The sequence below is a fragment of the Vulpes vulpes genome, chromosome 6, assembly GCF_048418805.1.
Source record: "Vulpes vulpes isolate BD-2025 chromosome 6, VulVul3, whole genome shotgun sequence".
Classification (NCBI taxonomy): Eukaryota; Metazoa; Chordata; class Mammalia; order Carnivora; family Canidae; genus Vulpes; species Vulpes vulpes.
Window position 1 is genome coordinate 51,993,808 of NC_132785.1, and position 19,270 is coordinate 52,013,077.

The following is a 19,270-nucleotide window of genomic DNA, read 5'->3' on the forward strand; positions in this document are numbered from 1 at the left end:
AATGATGATATTCACCCAACAGGCGTTGGTGCTTATGTTTCTCCCGATATGATGGTTGCTGAGTATTCTCTGAGAGAGAAGTTACCAGCAAATCAATACACATGGTCTTCTAGAGGCCCCAGGTAGGACATGGGTCTATTACAAATACTTTGTTAAACTACATGGTGGGGGGAGACAAGTGGTAATTTTACCAGGTACATTTTAGTTTTTACTTTTTCAGCATTCATATTTTGAGGAACAGTCTCATTTCAAGGAAACATAATTAAAGGAATAAATTTTAGATATTTTATTGTTAGAGTGTGACAATACTGTTCTGAGTATAAAATTAGAAAAACTGGGGGACACCTGGGTGTCTCGGTTGAACATCTGCCTTCAGCCCAAGTCATGATCCCAGGGTCCTGGGTTCAAACCCCACATTGCCCTCCCTGCTCAGCGGGGAGTCTGCTTCTCCCTCTCCCTCTGCCTGCTGCTTCCACTGCTTGTGCTTGCTCTGTCAAATAAATAAAATAAAAATAAAATGATGAGAAAAACTGGTTGGAATCATGATGGTAATGACAAATTTAAATCTCTCAGTTACAGGTATCTTCCTACTGTTTTCTAATTCTTAAAAAATAAACTGATTTCAGTAGTTTACTATCATTGTTACTGAAAGCAATCAGGCTATAGATTTCTGTGTGGACAGCAAGCCTTGCCTGTATCATCACCATATACTGCCCACATCAGCCCAACTAATTGGCCTAAAACACCACATCACTGAGTAAGAGGGGCCAGGATTAAGAATCAAAGTTGGCAAAGGTTTACATGTTTTATGTTCATTTAATAAAAGTACTAATTATTAAACTTGTTGATTCTCTTCTAAAATTGATTTTGAAATGTTTTATCTTACAGTCAGTATAAACACAAAGTATCAGAGAACGTGTAAACCAGCCTCTGTTAGTTTTATTTGCCTGTAGGACATTTAAAGATTTATTTCAAGAAAAACAAGTTCACGAATTGTGAGGGAAGCCTGGATTAAGGAGATACTGGCTCACAAACCAGTTATTTTAGGAATGAGAGAATTTGTTCATGTTCACTGTGCTATGAATATGGAATATTACTACAAATATATGGTTTGATTATTAGGGTTAATTATTAAGGTATGAAACATTGTCTAGTGATCACAGAATGGAGCATATTCTATATACTACTTGAAAAATCCTCTTTGTCAAGAAAGACAGACACAATTTACTTGATTTCCTGGTATTTGCAAGTATTGCATATTTCTTAAAGACTGATTACCCAATAATGTCTACATAAGCACATTTTGAATTTCATTACATACTGCATTTTAGAAGAAAAACATCACTAGTTTTTTTAAAGAAACTTCTACAATTATGTAAAGTTTTTAAATAAGGAATATGTAAGAATTCTATAAAGAAAACTTTACTTCATAGGACATGAGCTAACAGCCCCAAGATTAAGTCACACAGCTCTACCAACTGAGCCAACCAGGCAGCCCAAAATTTTATTTTAATAATATTATATTTACATAACCCTTTTTAGAACACTTATTAAGTGTTTTATGATTAATCACTTTAACAGTGTAGTGTAAAATGAATAGAGAGCAATAGGAGGTAGTTAGAATTTATGACTCTTCTAGTTACTTTTTCCAGTTATAAGACACTGCCTGCTCATTGTGAACATTGGTAGACGATACGGATGGTGCAAAGAAGAAAGTAAAAATCACCCTAAATCACACTGTGGTGTGTTTGGGTGATATTGTGGTGTACATCCTTTTAGTAATTCTCCTGTAAATAACTGAGAGATCACACTGTTTCTGGTGCCTGTGCAACCATTTGTCAATCAATAATACCATATGAAAATCTGTACAGGTCAACCGATCTTTACTTAACAATGTTCTCTTTAAGATCACTAAATAAGGTGCCACCAACCCACTTTAGGAGGAGGATCTTATTTGTATTGCTTTCAGCTCTTTGTGAAAATTTGAAACCAAATTGCACTATTATCCTTAGCCAGTAATAAAAATAGTCCTACCAGTTGGAGGAAGAGTAGTAAAAGGGAGAGGCCAACAGCTTTTATGGGGAACTTACCAGCCACTCCTCCAGGGAGGAAGAAGAAGTGTGTCATCATGTTATTCCTTTACTTGGGGCAGAGGGCCAAAGCTTGTTTTTAGTGATGACACAGTGATGAGCTCCATGGGCTTTATCTCGTTAGCCCTGTGTAGTCAGAGCCCTCAACTAGAGGCCTAGCAGCCTTGAGCCATCCAGTATGACAGCCCTGAGTCATGTGAGGCTAGTCTACATTGAGATGTGCTAAAGTGTGAAATGTATGTTAGATATTTATTTAAGACTAGTATAAAAAAGAACATAAATTAACTCATTTTTTTACACTAATTATATATTGAAATTACATTTTGGATATGTTGAGTTAAGTAAAATACATTATTAAAGTAAATTTCACCAGTTTCTCATGAGCTCTTTTTAAACACATCTTTTGGAAAGTTTTAAATGCCTTCTGGGGGCGCCTGAGTGGCATCTGCCTTTGGCTCAGGTCATGATCGCAGGGTTCCCAGGATCAAGAAGGGATTGAGCCCCATGTTGGGTTCTGCATTCAGTGGGTAGTCAGCTTGTCCCTCTGCCCCTCCCCCCACCTCCACTGAGCACGCACACGCACAAGTGCTCAAATAAATAAATTAAATCTTTTAAAAATAAATAAATGTCCTCTGTGTCCTACATGTCTGTTGGACAGTGGCTATATTAAACTTTTAAAAAGGAAAGGCTTCTACTTACTACAGACAGGGAAAAAATGCATTCATTAAGGAATCTGAGCAGTGACATTTTCTCTCCATAAATATACCTGACACCCTTTGCACATAATCCCAGATACATACAGACACACTTAATAAGATTTTGCCCACTTTTAAGGAAGATACATAATGGGAAAATAGCTGTGCTGGGTATTTTTTTCCAACTGATTCCAGTACTGCAAATTATGCATGGTATTGTACTCTGATCTACTTGACCAGTGGCCTTGTTATGAATGCCCATGTTGATCTAATTCTTACCATTATAAGCAAACTTTAATGGCTTTTCCTTCAGTGCTGATGGAGCCCTTGGAGTAAGTATCAGTGCACCAGGAGGAGCCATTGCTTCTGTTCCCAACTGGACATTGAGAGGAACTCAGCTAATGAATGGGACGTCTATGTCTTCTCCCAATGCGTGCGGAGGCATCGCCCTGATACTTTCAGGTAGGGACACTGCTTAGTGCTCTACTTGGTCTAACTCAGAACTGTTTCTAAATTCCAGGGAATAGGTGGTGAATTACCAGTTGATAGCATAATTTAAAGTCAGGCAGTAGTCATAGAGAATAATTGTATAAATTTCTCTCACCTTATTGCAGACAGATACTTGTTTTCTGAAGTCCTTATGGTGAGAAAATGTCCTGGCTCAAAGTAAAGTTTAAGGTGGAGAATAACTATATGATAATAAGGATTTGAATTCTATTCATTCATCCAACAAATAAATTTATTTGCTACTAATGGCTATCAAGCATTACTTTGGATCAAAATTACCTGCCCATGTGGAATTTATATCTTAGCTGTGGGAGAGAGACTGTAAGCAGAATTTAAAGTTAGTTTATATTACATGTTAAAAGATCATGAGCATTGCTGTGGGGATAACTAAAATGGAAAAGGAGATAAGAGTTTCTGGGGTGATGTGTCAGAGGCTCACGGTATTAATTGGATGGCATTGGCATTTACTGGGACCCAGTTATGGTCACCAGGTCGTCGCAAAGATTCCACCTCAGGAGTGTTCCTCTATGAGATCCCAGGACTCTGCCCTCATTTCTAGCCCTTTTCCACCTCATCAGATTTCAGGATTGCTCCACGTCTCTGGTCTTTGCACATCTTACTCTCTCTGCCTAGAATCCTTTTGTGCCATTTTTTGGTCTTGCAAATTCTTGTGCATCCTGGCAAGAATAAGATTTTCATATTCTTTCCTCTGATAGAGCATAACCTTCTTTTGGATTCTTACTGACAAAATAGGCTACTTTCTTGATTCACTCTTAAAGCAGCATATTTCTGTGTTTTGTTCATTTCTTTTAACATCATAAGTGCGCACATGTTTGATGAACTCTGGAATGGACAGGAATGTGGTATTTCTCATCTTTTATCTTTCACAACAGTGTTCAACACAAAGTTGACAAATTGGTGGCTTACATATCTTCCCACAGAACAGTCATTCCCAGCCTGGATGCTTCTGCCATCACCCAGGAAGCTTTTAATCGGTATCAGTATCTAGGATCCAGTCTCAAAAATACTGAATTGAGCTGTGGTCAAGCTTCAGCATCTTTTCTGCTGGTTTGTTTTAAGTTCTCTTGGTGTCTGTAACACAGCCAAGTTGATTAATATCTCCAGCAACTATATCATTTGACCAGCAGTGCTTTAAGATTTTATTTTTAAGTGATCTCCACAGCCAACGTGGGGCTTAACCTTACAACCTCAAGACCGAGGGTCCCATGTTCTACCAGCCCATGTTCTACCAGCTGAGCCAGCCAGGTACCCCTATGACCAGCAGTATTTTAAAGAAAATGTCATTCGAATGCCTCTACCTGCTTTAAATGTTTGCATCACCTTTGCAGAGTGCACACTAATGCCATTGTGTAATGGACACACAGTGATTTTTGTTGAATGAAGTGTTTACACAATGCCAGCAGTTTTGAGTCAGACTGTTGTAGTTCAGCTTTCTAGAAAAGATTAAGAAATTGAGTGTTGGCACTTGGTGGCTCAGTGGTTGAGCATCTGCCTGTGGCTCAGGTCATAATCCTGGGGTCCTAGAGTTGGGTCCTGCATCAGGCTCCCCAGAGAGAGCCTGCTTCTCCCTCTGCCTATGTCTCTGCCTCTGTCTCTGTATCTCTCATGAATAAACAAACAAATCTTCCAAAAAAAAGAAAAAGAAAAGAAATTGAGTGTTGAAACACCAGACATTAAAGCCAGAAAATGTACACATTTTCTCTACTGGTGAGGGGAAGAGAAATTTCAAGTAGTACACTCTCTAATACTTCATTCTTGCTTTTGCTTTTTAATTTCAGGTCTGAAAGCAAATAACGTTAACTATACGGTTCATTCAGTCAGAAGAGCTCTAGAAAACACTGCAGTGAAGGCTGACAATATAGAAGTATTTGCCCAAGGACATGGTATTATTCAGGTAGTGTTTGTATGAAAAATGGCTTAATAGTCATCAAGATACTGTTTTAGTTGTTACTGGATAGTATTTCCTGTTGTAACAGTGATTGAGTTTATCTGATTCTACATTATATGTTCATAATAGGTTCTGAACTAATAAGCAAAGAGGATATGAAAACAGATTTTGTAGTTAAGACAAATTTGTTGCAGTAAGAGAGAAATACAGTAGACATAAGACACATGGAGGGTAGAAATTCAAAGTGAAGATGTCGAGGGCAAAAGTTGTGAATTTAGTGGTGTATGGAGGAGTTCTGACTTTAGTCACTTGGGACTAGTGGTGTGAATCTAGAGACTGGAGCTGGAGGTGAGTGGTCAGACTGATGTCTTGTCTGAAAAGGTAGACTTGCCCTCTTTATTTGGGGTCACTATGTAGTTGAGACAGGTGAACGTAGAAACTGGCTTTTCACCTGTACCTTTTTATGACTGAAATCAAATTGGTAATTTATAGCAAAATATTTTCTTGACCCAACCATTGATATTTTACCTTTTGTATTCTTTTAATTAGGTTGATAAAGCCTATGACTACCTCGTTCAGAATACATCGTTTGCTAATAAATTAGGTTTCACTGTTACTGTTGGAAATAACCGTGGCATCTACCTCCGAGACCCTGTTCAGGTGGCTGCACCTTCAGATCATGGCGTTGGCATTGAACCTGTGTTTCCAGAAAATACCGGTAAGAAATAAAAGGACAGTAAGCCAAAGTGCTCACATTTATAGCTTGAATGAATAGTATCATATGAGAGCAATGCCATTTTGGTTAATGTCCTGAAGAAAAAAGATGAGTTGACAATATTATTTTAAATGTTACATAGTTTAAGGGGAGGGGGCGGTGTGATGGCAAGCAGAAATCCCAGTATTGTGGCAATTCAGTCAGCCTGGTAACCACTGAGGAAAACAGTAGCCTGTAGCCTGGGTCTTCAGTGTCCCAGAGTATTATTGAATTGTGGATAATGAAGCATCCAGTTTCTTTTGTTTAGCACTCTTACTACTTGGGTGTAAACAGAGTTTTAGTTGGAGGGTGGGAAGCAGAAGCAGCCAGGGAGAACTGTCGCTCCAAGGAGGGGTCACCACCGTGTACTTGGCATCTTCCTTTCAGGCAGGTGCCGCTCTCTGCATGCAGTAATGACAGATGCTCAGGGAAACCCCTTATTTTAAGATTACAGCCATGTTGGATAAAGTGTGACTGGATCACAAGTGCACTAAAATGTAGGGAAGATTCTGTGACTGCTTTATTTGAACTGTGTTTTGGAAGCACATGCCCTAGTACATTTTATCACTGATTAAACTCATCTGCTAGATTTTATGAGAAGATAAAACTTTTTAAAATGGAAGAAAAGGAAAAAAGTACTAATCTTTCATTTTTGGTCTTTTTAATGCTAGAAAACGCTGAAAAAATATCCCTTCAGCTTCATTTAGCTTTAACTTCAAATTCGTCTTGGGTTCAGTGTCCCAGCCATTTGGAACTCATGAATCAATGTAGACACATAAACATACGTGTGGATCCGAGGGGCTTAAGGGAAGGATTGCATTATACAGAGGTATTGGTTCATCTTCATTGTAACTTTCTAAGTACTCTTTAAAACATGTAAAAATACCTTGTGTGGCAGTCTGTCTGCCCTTTGGTCTGAATTGGTCAAGGGTGGTTATGCATGCATTTATTTAGGCTATTTGCCATTATTTATGCGACCCAACATCAGAAAATTGGTGTCAACTTGTGCTTAAGACCTTTAAATTTTAATATTAAATTAACTTACTCTATGAATAGATTTCACCTTTTTTTCTTTCTTTTTTTTTTTTTTTTTCATCTTTTAAAAGTTTGTGGATACTGAAACTTACTCTTTTTTTCAAGGTATGTGGCTATGATATAGCATCCCCCAATGCAGGGCCTCTGTTCAGAGTTCCAATCACTGCAGTTATAGCAGCCAAGTAAGTAACAAGTTGCCAACAGCTTACCGTTACATGGGATTTTTTAATGGCTATTTATGGAAATAGTATGAACTTTTAAAAGATGGTAGACCAGAATCAGGTAACTGGCTTTTAGTTCTGCCTCTTGCTCAGAGTCGAAAGTGGCACGTGGTCTTTCTATTGCCTTTTGACTGTGAGAATACCCAGTGGCATCTCCTGTGCCCTGCCCCCTGTGCCAAAACTCCACCCTCCTAACTCCCTGATCCATCTGGAGCATTTCACAATATTACTTCATCCCTCCTCCACTCCCACCCCGTCTCCCCACCATTATACCTCTTGTCTGTGGGATTGCTGTTTTCTCTGGCTCTCCCACTTCTCCTGTTTCCAGACTCTTCTTTCCCATCATATCTTTTACCCCGGAACCGAGAAGCTCTGATCTGTCATACTGCTTTCTGTTTAAGATAGAACAGTGGTGCTCCCCAGGATCATGCTCTTTAAAATAGCAAACAGTGGTCCTTTAAAACCAGCGTTTCCTGTCACCCCATCCACCCAACATTCGTACTCCTCACTGGTGTCGGCATTCAGGCTTCCTCAGACTGGCTCGTTCCTAGTCATCCCCGAGTGAAGGAAGTTCCTTCTTGCTCCTTCATGGTGCTTTGTACATGCTGTGGTACACGTGTCAGTCAAGACGTCATCTTTTTTAGCTCACCACATTTGACTGAAGACACAGGGACTGTATCCTACTAGTTACTCTGTGGAGCCCATTACACAGTATCTTCAGAACATTCGGTTAACAGTTTCTACTGAGTTAGTTAACTGGTAAATATTAAATATGCAGTAGTTCTCAGCCTGTAGGAAACATAGGATGAAAATCAGGAGATAAAAAGTGACACACACATGGAGAAATTGCAGAACACTTAAATCCTCAGGCAGATTTTCCCTCAAAGTCCAGTATAGAAAATTAGACAAGATAATTTATAAGATTCAGGAATCAGCCGAGACATTGTCTCCTTCAGGAATCTTTTCCACTAACACTTCCTATCTACCCAGAGCATATTCTGTTAAATGTTTCTGGTAGTTCTTCTGTCTTCATGAGATTGGCCAGGGCAAGGAAAATATGTTCAGTGTTGTATTTGTAGCTCTTAACAGCAGTGCCTCATATATATAGTAGGCACTCATTAAATGTTTGTCACACTGACTAAAATTTGTCCTTTGCATATTCTTTAGGTTTCCATAGTAGAAAATTATACATTTGACCTTTATGTATCATTGGTTTCTTACCAAAATGCTATAAAAGTAGTTTTCTTCTTTACTGTGTCATTATGGTGTGGGGTATTTTGCAGCTATATAAGGGGTTTAATGCCATTCTCAGAGTTGTAAGATAGTATCAGTCACAGATTCTAGTAGTTGGGAAAGCTGTGTATGTATGTCTTATGGACAAATTGTAGCATAGACCAGTAAAAGGAGAAAAATCATCTACACTGGGCTATCCAGAATTTATCGCTGCTAACATGTTGCAAAAATGAGATAGTATTGTGCACACTGTTCTATAACCAACCTTTAAATCCCCATGCTCGTTTCTAATGAACTCTTAAAATCTAGAGTACCAGTGGGCTTGTAGTATAAAAGCCTTTTTTGTGACAGCATCACATTTAGCCATTTATTTTTATTTTTAGAGTAAATGAATCATCACATTATGATCTAGCCTTGACAGATGTACATTTTAAGCCTGGTCAAATTCGAAGGCATTTTATTGAGGTTCCTGAGGGTGCGACATGGGCTGGTAAGTAACATTTGAGTCTGTCCTGACCACTTTATCTTTATGTACTTTCTATCTCTGCTAGGATTGTGACCATAGAAAGTAGTTCATATATCTCTAACATGTGCTTTTGTCATAACAATACTACATCTGACACCCTACATTGGCTGTTAGGTTTAAAATATTATGAAGATCTCATACTATTTTACACTGGCTCATACATCAAATCATCTAGGCTATCTAAGATGTTTTAACATTCAGAATTTTAACTTAGTTTAGAATACCTTATCTGTTAGTGATTAGAGTCAGAGTTGTATTGTTGAACAGCTCTAGGCTACCATTCATATAGGTCCCCATGGATTTATCTAACAGTGAGCCCTGATAAAATATACACTAATTGTAATAAAGGAAAATCTATGATTAATTAATGCTGAATCTGATATTTTTTCAATGGTAAATGCCAGTAAGTATAATGTTCAAATTATGATTTGTCTTGGTTGGTATTGAATATAATTAGTTTTTTTTAATAAAAATTTATTGAATGATCCAGAATAGAAGTAGCTCAGACCATTTAGCAGCCTTAGATTAGAAATGTGCTTTGAGTGGGGAAGGAAATGGGAAGATGGTGGTCAGAGGGTACAGAATTTCACTTATTCGGTGAATAGGTGTAAGCACTCTAATGTCCAGCATGGTGACTATAGTTGTCTATTCTGTGTTATGTACTTGAAATTTGCTAAAAGTCAGATCTGAAATAGTCTCACCACCAAAAAAATTGGTGTATGTATGTAAAGTGATGGATGTGTTAATAACCTCCCTGTAATAATCATTTTAAAACATGTATATCATAGCCTCACAGTGTATACTGTAAACACCTATGCAATGTTGTCAATTGTGTCTCAGTAAAATGGGAAAGAAAGAAAGAAAGAAAGAAAGAAAGAAAGAAAGAAAGAAAGAAAGAAAGAAGAAAAGAAAAGAAAGAAAAGAAAAGAAAAAGAAAGTGAAAGAAATATACTACAGATGGGTCCTGTTTCAGATAACTAGAAATACTGTCCTAACACTGGATTTTTAATCCTTAGCAATTGATGAGGTTCACAGAGCTCTCTAACCACTTGACCTTGTGAACCAGAAACATAAGCCTTGCTTTAAGCTTCCTGTATTAGAGTGAGTGTGCATTAGACAGGATGCTGATTCTGCTTCACAGTGATTTTGGTTTTGCCTCTAGCTCAGCCTCAGAATAAAACCTAAGATGTGTAGTTCTAATAATCATACTTTTCTAGAAGCCGACATGAGGGAGAGACTAGGAAAAGTTATCAATGAATTTGAATAAATAGACACTAATGGAATTTAGGTGTGATAACAAATAGAGCGTTCTAAAATTAAAATTCTCTTTATCAGGAATTGGTTGATTTTTACCTAGAGCAGGTTTTTGAAAATAACTTGATTAGGACAACTGTGTCCATCCGTGGGCAGCTCGCTGTTCCGTGGTGTTTGCAGCATAGCGGTTGTTAATTGTGTTACTGATTTGTTTATTTTCCTACCCTTTCATCTTTATTAATATTCTGTCGATTCTTTGTTAAGGAAATATGTAGTTTTCCTTTGAATGCATCATTTTATTCTTGATACGTTATTTTCTAAAAAGTTGATATTATTAAAACAATCCTACCTCTGTTTTAAATCCCATCAGTTTAAAACTTTGCTGCTTCTCTTCTCATTTTAGAAGTTACTGTGTGCTCCTGTTCTTCTGAGGTGTCAGCCAAGTTTGTTCTTCATGCAGTGCAGCTTGTGAAGCAAAGAGCGTATCGAAGTCATGAATTCTATAAGTTTTGTTCACTTCCAGAAAAAGGAACACTAACTGAAGCTTTTCCTGTCTTAGTAAGTTTTCATTACCAGTTTGAAATCCTATGAAATGATTTCTTTTTTATTTTTGGTATGGGGCTAAGACTATGTATTTGAATTTGATTTTATAGTTTGTATTCAGACTGGGGGCTGCATATTTTATTGATGCCAAATAAAGTGGGAAGGTAGGTAGTCTCAGTGGGATACTTGAGACTAAGTTGGAGATAAATATTAATCATCTGAAATCTTTAAGAAATGTCATCAGAGGAAAATGCTGGTCTGCTGGATTCTGACGGCTTGCACCATAGAGCCCAGTTGGGAGTGTTGCCTCATCACACAGGAGATTATTTCCTTATTTAAGATTTTTCTACATGTTTTCTACTTGTTATTTTAGTAAAACCCAGTTGTTAAGACTCCAGGAGGCTGTTTTGCTCTATATGTGAAGCCACTACTGCTTCTCACCTGAATGACCTCAAGTGTGCCAGGTCCCCATCCTTCTGGGCTGCGGTTCTTCCTCTGCAGAAGCGGAGCAAACCTGTGTTCTTTCTTGAACCTGCTGCCTAGTGTTTTCACACAGTTCTATCATCTTTCCTTAGGTTTCTCATTACAGCTTCTTGTGTTCTTGTAAATGTTAGTATCACATGACCCATCTTCAAACTTGCTAATGTATACTGATTACTAGAAAAACTAATTTAAAACTCAGTGCTAAAAATAATTTTTGTTTTTAATTTTTTTTAATAGGGAGAAAGATGTAAGGGACCATGATATCATTTTGCTTTGATTACCAGGCAGCTCTGAGCTTGAAATTCAGCTGTGGGTATTGACTATGCCTTACAGAGCTGTAATACTTACCCTTTCCTTATCATGGTTTTTATAAGTTTTCCTTTGGTCTGAAGTTTTTATTCCAGTTTGTTTTCACCATTATTTTGTTGTATATGTTCTCAAAAGCTGCCTCCAATCTTCTATGACAAGGGCTGTAGGAGTCTGAGTAGATGACTGTATCTTTACTCTCTATACTCTGAGTAGATAACTGTGTATCTTTACTCTCTATCTTTGCAACTAATTCCACCCACAGGTGTACAGATAGGAAAGTTTGAAAGCTAGAATTGCTTTAAAACACCTATTTATATTCTGTAATTTGAAGGAAAATGAGAAAAGAGATTTACAAGTTTGTAATTTTTATTCTTCACAGGGTGGGAAAGCAATTGAGTTTTGCATTGCTCGTTGGTGGGCAAGTCTTAGTGATGTCAATATCGATTATACCATTTCTTTCCATGGAATAGTGTGTACTGCTCCTCAATTAAACATTGTAAGTTCCACATTTCCATAATTTTTAATGTCAGTTATTTGTGTTATTAAAAAATAACCTCACTGGTTGGACTTAAACATTAACGGGCAGATTACCTGTAGTTCTGAAAATAACAGTAGTATTTGTTCATGGGTGCTTATAAACTTTGCATTATGCATGTTTATCTTAGGTTCAAATGTTTAAGAATACAATTTATTATCAATAAAGTTTGAGAACCTAATTTGATAACTATCCTTTGTAGCATGCATCGGAAGGAATCAATCGTTTTGATGTTCAGTCCTCTCTGAAGTATGAAGATCTGGCTCCCTGCATAACTTTGAAGAGCTGGGTCCAGACACTACGGTATCATTAAGTGTTTTAAGACTACAGATGTTGAGCATTGGTGTGATAGGAGTGGGGATATCTCTTCTACTCTTTGAAAAGAGTCATCTTTTTAAATCATCTGAGTGCTAGAGATGAAAATGTAGTTTCTGACTTTGCAGCCTAGGAATCCCAGCAGCTTTCTAAGAAGCAGCCTCAGCAGTAGCTTCTAGCCTTAATAACGTGTATAAAGCTCTCAGTGTGGCATCTACAGGACCCATCCTCTGATGGGAGTATATTGCTCTCTGCAGTTTGGACAGAAGGATGCGAGTCAAAACCTGTCTGTCCTTAACACTCTTAGCAGTTGTTGTCCTACTATTGGGATCTGGTTAGGAACTATTTGTTAAAAAAAAAAAAAAAAAAAAAAAAAAAAGAACTATTTGTTGACATTTGAAAATGTTTCTGTAATGTTGCAGAATTTAAACTGTATATGTTGCTATGGTTCAGCCAATAAAGAATTCTGTAAACTGATTTAAAATATTATATACTGAAAAGGACAGGTTTTAGGAATGCTCATTGTCACTTACTGTGCTGTGTTACAGATTTTGTTGGTTATAGTTTCATTTCTCTCAGTAAATGAATTCTTGCATCAAATTACTTACATGTTTTTCTAATTACAGCCCATTGAGTGCAAAAACAAAACCTTTAGGATCAAGAGATGTTTTGCCAAATAATCGTCAGCTTTATGAGATGATCCTGACATATAACTTTCACCAGGTAAGTGTTTTTATAATAAAGCATAACCTTAAAATGAACTTCTGTGTTTTTTTCATGAAATGTGAAGTCACAAATGGCAGGACAAGTAATTTAATTTATATGTATATATATGAAATAGAGTCAAGTAATTAACACTGGTTAACTTGGAATTATCCTCTTGGAAATTATAATTTGTAATGGTCTAAGTACTATTCAGGTCTGAAGTCATAAAGTCTAAATTAGTGGTGACCTGACCTTTGAGCCTTAATTTTTTTATTCATTGATACCTATTCAGTGGTACCCATTCGGTGCTAACTGTCCAGTGGCTAGATGTCTCATCAATGCCAGATGCCTTCTGATTATGGTACCGGGTCTGATTGCTTTCTCTGAAGTAGGTGTTAAAACAATGAAAAGTCAGAATAACTCTTGGTTGAATGAGTGGTAAAGATAGTTGAGACTAGTGTAAACGTTGGTCCTAAGAGTTTATATAGGATCAGTAAGATTTCAGCCAAACTCTTATTGAAGCATAATACAAATCTGGTTTTAATGTTTAGATGATTGTTTCAGTGAATTGTCATTTTCAGTTTTCTAATTAGAGGTCCTGAAGAATATATGTTATACTCAATGCATACAGATAGCTAGGTTTGTATTTTTGAAAGCTTATAAAAGAAAAATACCTTTAATTAGTGCCAAAGTATTGGATATTCTGCATTTTTAATATTGGTTACCAGAAGAAAATATTTTTAATACTTGTAATGTAAAAATCTTATCAGTAACAGTATTACCGATCTATGTTAGAAATCATATAAATCATATCAAGTACTTATTCTTATTTTTTTTTTTTTATAGCCCAAGAGTGGGGAAGTAACTCCAAGTTGCCCACTACTCTGTGAACTATTGTATGAATCAGAATTTGACAGCCAATTGTGGATTATATTTGACCAGAACAAAAGACAAATGGGTTCAGGAGATGCCTATCCACATCAGGTATAAAATTGGCAGAGATTTTTGGAATTAACACAGGCTGTTTCCTGAACTAATAAATCCCTGATTTCTTATTTATGGTAATATTTGTTTTTCTGTTTTGTTTTTTTGTTTTTTAATCCTATAGTTTTGTATTTAGTCCTTGACCTACCACTAGAAACTTAGTTAGTTGTCTTACAAAACAGACTGTGACAGCCTCTCAGCCATGTAGATCAGCTAACTCAAGTTTTGGGGTAGAGAAGGGCAAGTATGATGCTTGCAAACGCTAGCCCAAGGTAGGTTTTTGTTGTTGTTTTGTTTTTGTTATGTTTTGTTTTAAAATTTATTAGAAAAAAAATAAAATAAAATAAAATTTATTAGAGAGACCAGGGGAAATAGGGAAGAGGGAGAAAGAGACACTCAGGCTGACTCCACAGTGAGCGTGGAGCCTGCTGACATGACTTGAAGGTCAAGCCGGAGCTAAAACCAAGAGTCGGATGCTCAACTGCCTGTGTTACCCAGGCACCCTCAGCATAGCCTTTTAAGTATTTGTCCTTCCTGCCCACTGCTTCCACCTTTCTGAAGGCTGACAGCAAATCTTCCAAGACAATTTGAGTATCTTGAAATGATCCAGGTCTAAATTGGATGAAAAGCACTATAGCAGTGCCAAGTGTTTACTAGAACTTTCAAATTTATTTCTTCGTGAGACAGTGGTGTATTCAACACTTAGTGTATGCCAAGCACTGTGCTTCGCACTAATGTTTTAAAGATAGAAAAACTTTTAATCTTATATTTTATAGAAATTTCATCCCTGATTAAAATATTGTTACAAAGAAATGAGGTATTTCCTATAACATCTATAATTTTATGCAAATAATGAAAATATTCTGTGCAAGTATTTTCCAGTTAACTCCTCAGGGAATGATTTCTTTTTTTCTCAAAGCAAGCCAAGCCACATCTCCTCAGTACAGACTGGATTATTCCAGTGCCATTACTTTGTTACTTTTAAAATCTCAGAAGAAACAGTGTGCCATGCTCCAGAGCAGGTTAATTAACTAGATGGAGCACAAGTGGGTTTGTATTCCTCGATCTCTGCTGGCTCCGTTTTTCCTGTCTGTGATAAAGAGGTGTGTGGCATTTTGGTGATATAAAGACTACCAGTTGTGTGTACACACTTGTGTGTATATTTGTCTTGAGCATGCACGCACGCTGTTCCTCACATACTGTAAGTGCTTTCACGCACACTGTTCCTCACATAGTGTAAGTGCTTTGTACGTGGTAACTGTTCCTGTTTATCCTCTTACTATGATTTCTGTTTACTTGACTAAACTTTACTTTTTCCGAATGTTCTTTGTGTTTTTTAGTATTCTTTGAAACTGGAGAAAGGAGATTACACAATTCGACTACAGATTCGTCATGAACAGATCAGTGATTTGGAACGTCTTAAAGATCTTCCATTCATTGTTTCTCATAGGTTGTCGAATACCTTGAGCTTAGATATTCATGAAAACCATAGCCTTGCACTTCTAGGAAAGAAGAAATCAAGTAATTTGACATTACCACCCAAATATAACCAACCATTCTTTGTTACTTCCTTACCTGATGACAAGTAAGTGACAGTGTTGCTTACACTATGTGTCTTAAATACTGTAATCTTTTCACTCAAGCTCATTACATTGGGCTAGATTGATGGAATGTTGTCACTTACCATTTTATTTTAGACTAAGATTATTTCTTCCTTTGATTTTTGAAATCTAAGCTATGGGAATTATTTCAGAATACAATTGTTTTGATGTTTTTGATCCCTGGTTATCTTTCTGAGACTTTCTCTTTAGTTCCATTTTTTTTCTCTTTTGAACTTTCTTATTAGAATACCTAAAGGGGCAGGACCTGGATGCTACCTTGCAGGATCCTTAACATTGTCAAAGACTGAACTTGGAAAGAAAGCTGTAAGTATGCTTTTTTTTTTTTTTTTTTTCCTTTTACACTGAAATTACCTATTCCAAAATTCTCTTTCTTTTAAAAGTTGGGAATTAATCCCACACTTTAGAATGGGATTCTAAGAATGAGATCTCCCTGGGGGAAAAGGAAATATTAGTATTTTTCAAATTACTAGTAAAGTCAATTAATATTTTGACTGTTTTAAAATATTTAATATTCTTTTTCCCAAGCCTAAGTACTCGGGCCCTGAACAGGTTGTACCTTGCATGACTAATATACTTGAATTTCCCTGAAAACATATAGGTCCAGATTAAACTTGGCTTAAGTGAATGAGATGTTTAAAATTGGAACATTTTATAGGATTTTAATCAAATTAATATTGTGGATATAAAAATAAGTCAGGTCTTCTTGGGCCACTTCTAGAAAATCAGAACAATTATTTCTAACAGTATTTTTCTCACTTGTACAGACCTTTCTCTTGTTGAAATTTTGCCTAATTGTGTAGATAATTACGAGATACTTCCTTTGGCATTTACCTTTTAAGGTTTAAAATTATACTATGAAAAACTTGTTTCTGGTTGTTACATTTTAAAGATAAATATTAAAACTGGATAGGTACTTATTTCAATTTTTCCATCTGTTTTTATTACAAATTTATTATGAGAATAATACTTATGTGGATCTGTCACATATTAGCTCAATGCCAACAAAAGGTTGTCATTCTTACAGTTTTGCATTTCTTCTTAGAATCAGTTCTTAAATAGTGGTCTGCAACGTGATGCTGGAATCATAAAGGCTATTATCCAGATGAATAGATTTCTTGCATCTTAACAAGTATACTTCTTGCCACTGTTGAACCAGAGGTCACTTACTGCTGTCTTGGAAGCATCACTTAGGAATTCTGTGTTTTGAAAAAAATTGTTTACCCTGACATTTCTTGAGTCTCATTTTGATTGGTACTGCAATTGACCCTGAACAACATGGATGTGAACTGTGTGGTCAACTTCTATGTGGGTTTTTTTTCCCCCCAGTAAATACAGTACAGTACTGTAAATATATTTTCCTTGTGATTCTCTCAGTAACATACTGTTTTCAGTAGCTTAAATTAATGTAAGAATATATACAAATTAACATGTTCTTTGACTGTTTATGTTGTTGTTATCATGGCTTCCAGTCAGCAGTAGGCTGTTCATTAGTTATGTTTTGGGGGAATCAAAAGTTACACAAGGATTTTCGACTGGAGGTGGGAATGGTATCCCCAGCCCCCATGTTGTCCAAGGGTCAACTGTACATATTTATAGATATAGTATTATTTGACGTGAATCAGTACTCAGTGACATTGGAATTCATTGATGCGCTGATTTAAGAAGTCCTGGTCTTTTTTGTAGGCTTCATTTCCTGGGCAGCAGGGCTGCTTCCACTATGGGGTTCTCACCCAGATAATTCTTCTCAGGTGTCTGCTTCCTTGTGATGATTATGACAGAAAAGCATTGTTATTCAAAGTGCCCTTTTTAGCAATTCAGAGATAGTTTCTACTTCCTACCAATGTTCTTTCAGAGGCATAAATTATAGGAGTGTGGGATTAACTGTAGATACTACTTACTAGGTAATTACTTATGGGGTAGATTTACTTGAGGGAGCAAAAACCTAAAGGTACAGAGTTCATTACACCAGCATCTTGTTTGTGTAATCTTCCCTCCATAGTTTGGCATTTCTCACTGGTTTGGTAGCTGGGAAGGTGACTGTTGTTTTACTTCTGCCTTTCATGGTCACCTTGAATGATGATGCCTGGGTGTGTGCGGTGGTTGTGATGTCCTTGAAATCAGACTCTGGACTGTCAGCTAAATTTAATGTTTTCAAAAGTGTGTTGATAACTAATGGTTTGCTGTACTAAATTTTTCAAACACAGAGTTGAAAAACACTTGCCCTTAAGAATAACATATTCGATTGCCTTTTTATTAAAATGGGAGTGGCAGTGTTGCTTTCTTTAAAAGCCTGCCACTTTGATCATAGACCTGACCCCTCTAAGTACTGAGACACATGCAGGTGGGACGTAAACTGGAAGACAATTAGAAAGAGGTGGTGTCTCCATCCTGTGTAGATTGTGCATGTTTTCTTACAGAATGTCGTTCTAACTCCCAGGGGCAGTCTGCAGCAAAACGACAAGGAAAATTTAAAAAGGTACTGATTGTCAGTTCTTAAAAAAGATGTCTTAAAGCCTTATTTGCATATTAGTTAACTTTTTTTTTCTGTAACCTATTATAAATCTTTTTTAAAAATCTCTCCCTTAGTTTCCTTTCTTTAAGTTCTGCAGTATAGTGCTTTTAGCTTGTCAGTGTTGACATACTGCTTTCTGAAGTGTTTTTTTTTTCCTGCCATAAATTGATGGAAGACCCCTGTTTTATATGTGTCTAAAAAAGAAATTTAATACTATTCATTTCTTAACTGCACATATGCTGCCAAATAGTAATATTTGAAATTTTGCATATCTAATGAATGCATTCATTCATTAGTGAATGAATATGGTTTTTTTCCTAGCTATATAAGCCAAAACAATTATTTTTAAAGTCAAAAAAACATTCTTAAATTGGATGATTTGATTATTAAAATATTATTATTAAGATATTTGAAAAAAAAGTTTATTCCCTGCTCTTGTGTCGTCGAAGTACTGGAAGAGAAGAGACAGAGCAGTGGACAGGAGGAACAGAAATAAGGACTATTGACCCCACATTAGAATTTACACTAAGAACACGAGCAACTTTAAGACCATCACTTCCCCAGCTTATTAGACAATCTCTGATTTACTGCTAGAGCCAAGTTTAAGTAAAAAAAAGAACAAAAACAAAATTCTACTTCAGGTGTACTTAGAAAAAGGGATAGATGTATTCAGTGAGCTCTCTGGTGAAGACCTGCTGCACCATTTATCATTTTAGTGATTTCTCATGTTCAAGTGGGAAGCATTGCCAAGGAGAACTTGTATTTTAAAGTATAAATAAAAGATAACTCTGTTTCTTAATTCATAGTGATATGAACCTGGGGATCCCTATTTTAGAATACATGAAGTTCCTTTATTTAAGAGACTTCAGTAATGTCTATATTATTATGTAATAGTAAGCACTTTGTTGAAACAAAATGCCCACTGGGAAACATGTTTCCAGATAAAGGAATATGTGCTTCACTACAGACCAGTATTTCTCAGCTGAGAACTATGACCCATTTGTGGGCCATGTACATTCATTTAATGAGATATAACTA

The 19,270-nt window shown here is 36.5% G+C and overlaps 1 protein-coding gene across 4 annotated transcripts in view; it reads left to right on the top strand.

The window, feature by feature from the left end:
• The window catches only part of TPP2 (tripeptidyl peptidase 2), a 69,443-nt gene that overhangs the window by 33,360 nt on the left and 16,813 nt on the right, over positions 1-19,270 (top strand). For 2 of the 4 annotated variants that reach the window (XR_012002040.1, XM_026008890.2), the window contains exons 10-24: positions 23-122; positions 3,099-3,247; positions 5,092-5,207; positions 5,751-5,919; positions 6,627-6,784; positions 7,096-7,172; positions 8,828-8,934; positions 10,628-10,782; positions 11,939-12,055; positions 12,297-12,397; positions 13,036-13,132; positions 13,961-14,098; positions 15,439-15,683; positions 15,945-16,023; positions 18,158-18,196. Coding sequence is in view for 2 of the 4 variants with exons in the window: in XM_026008890.2 (XP_025864675.1) it covers positions 23-122; positions 3,099-3,247; positions 5,092-5,207; positions 5,751-5,919; positions 6,627-6,784; positions 7,096-7,172; positions 8,828-8,934; positions 10,628-10,782; positions 11,939-12,055; positions 12,297-12,397; positions 13,036-13,132; positions 13,961-14,098; positions 15,439-15,683; positions 15,945-16,023; positions 18,158-18,196 (1,847 nt within the window). In the remaining 2 variants the exon portion in view is untranslated. The remainder of the gene's footprint in view (positions 1-22; positions 123-3,098; positions 3,248-5,091; positions 5,208-5,750; positions 5,920-6,626; positions 6,785-7,095; positions 7,173-8,827; positions 8,935-10,627; positions 10,783-11,938; positions 12,056-12,296; positions 12,398-13,035; positions 13,133-13,960; positions 14,099-15,438; positions 15,684-15,944; positions 16,024-18,157; positions 18,197-19,270) is intronic. The other 2 variants (XR_012002041.1, XM_026008891.2) reach the window with 1 other exon arrangement.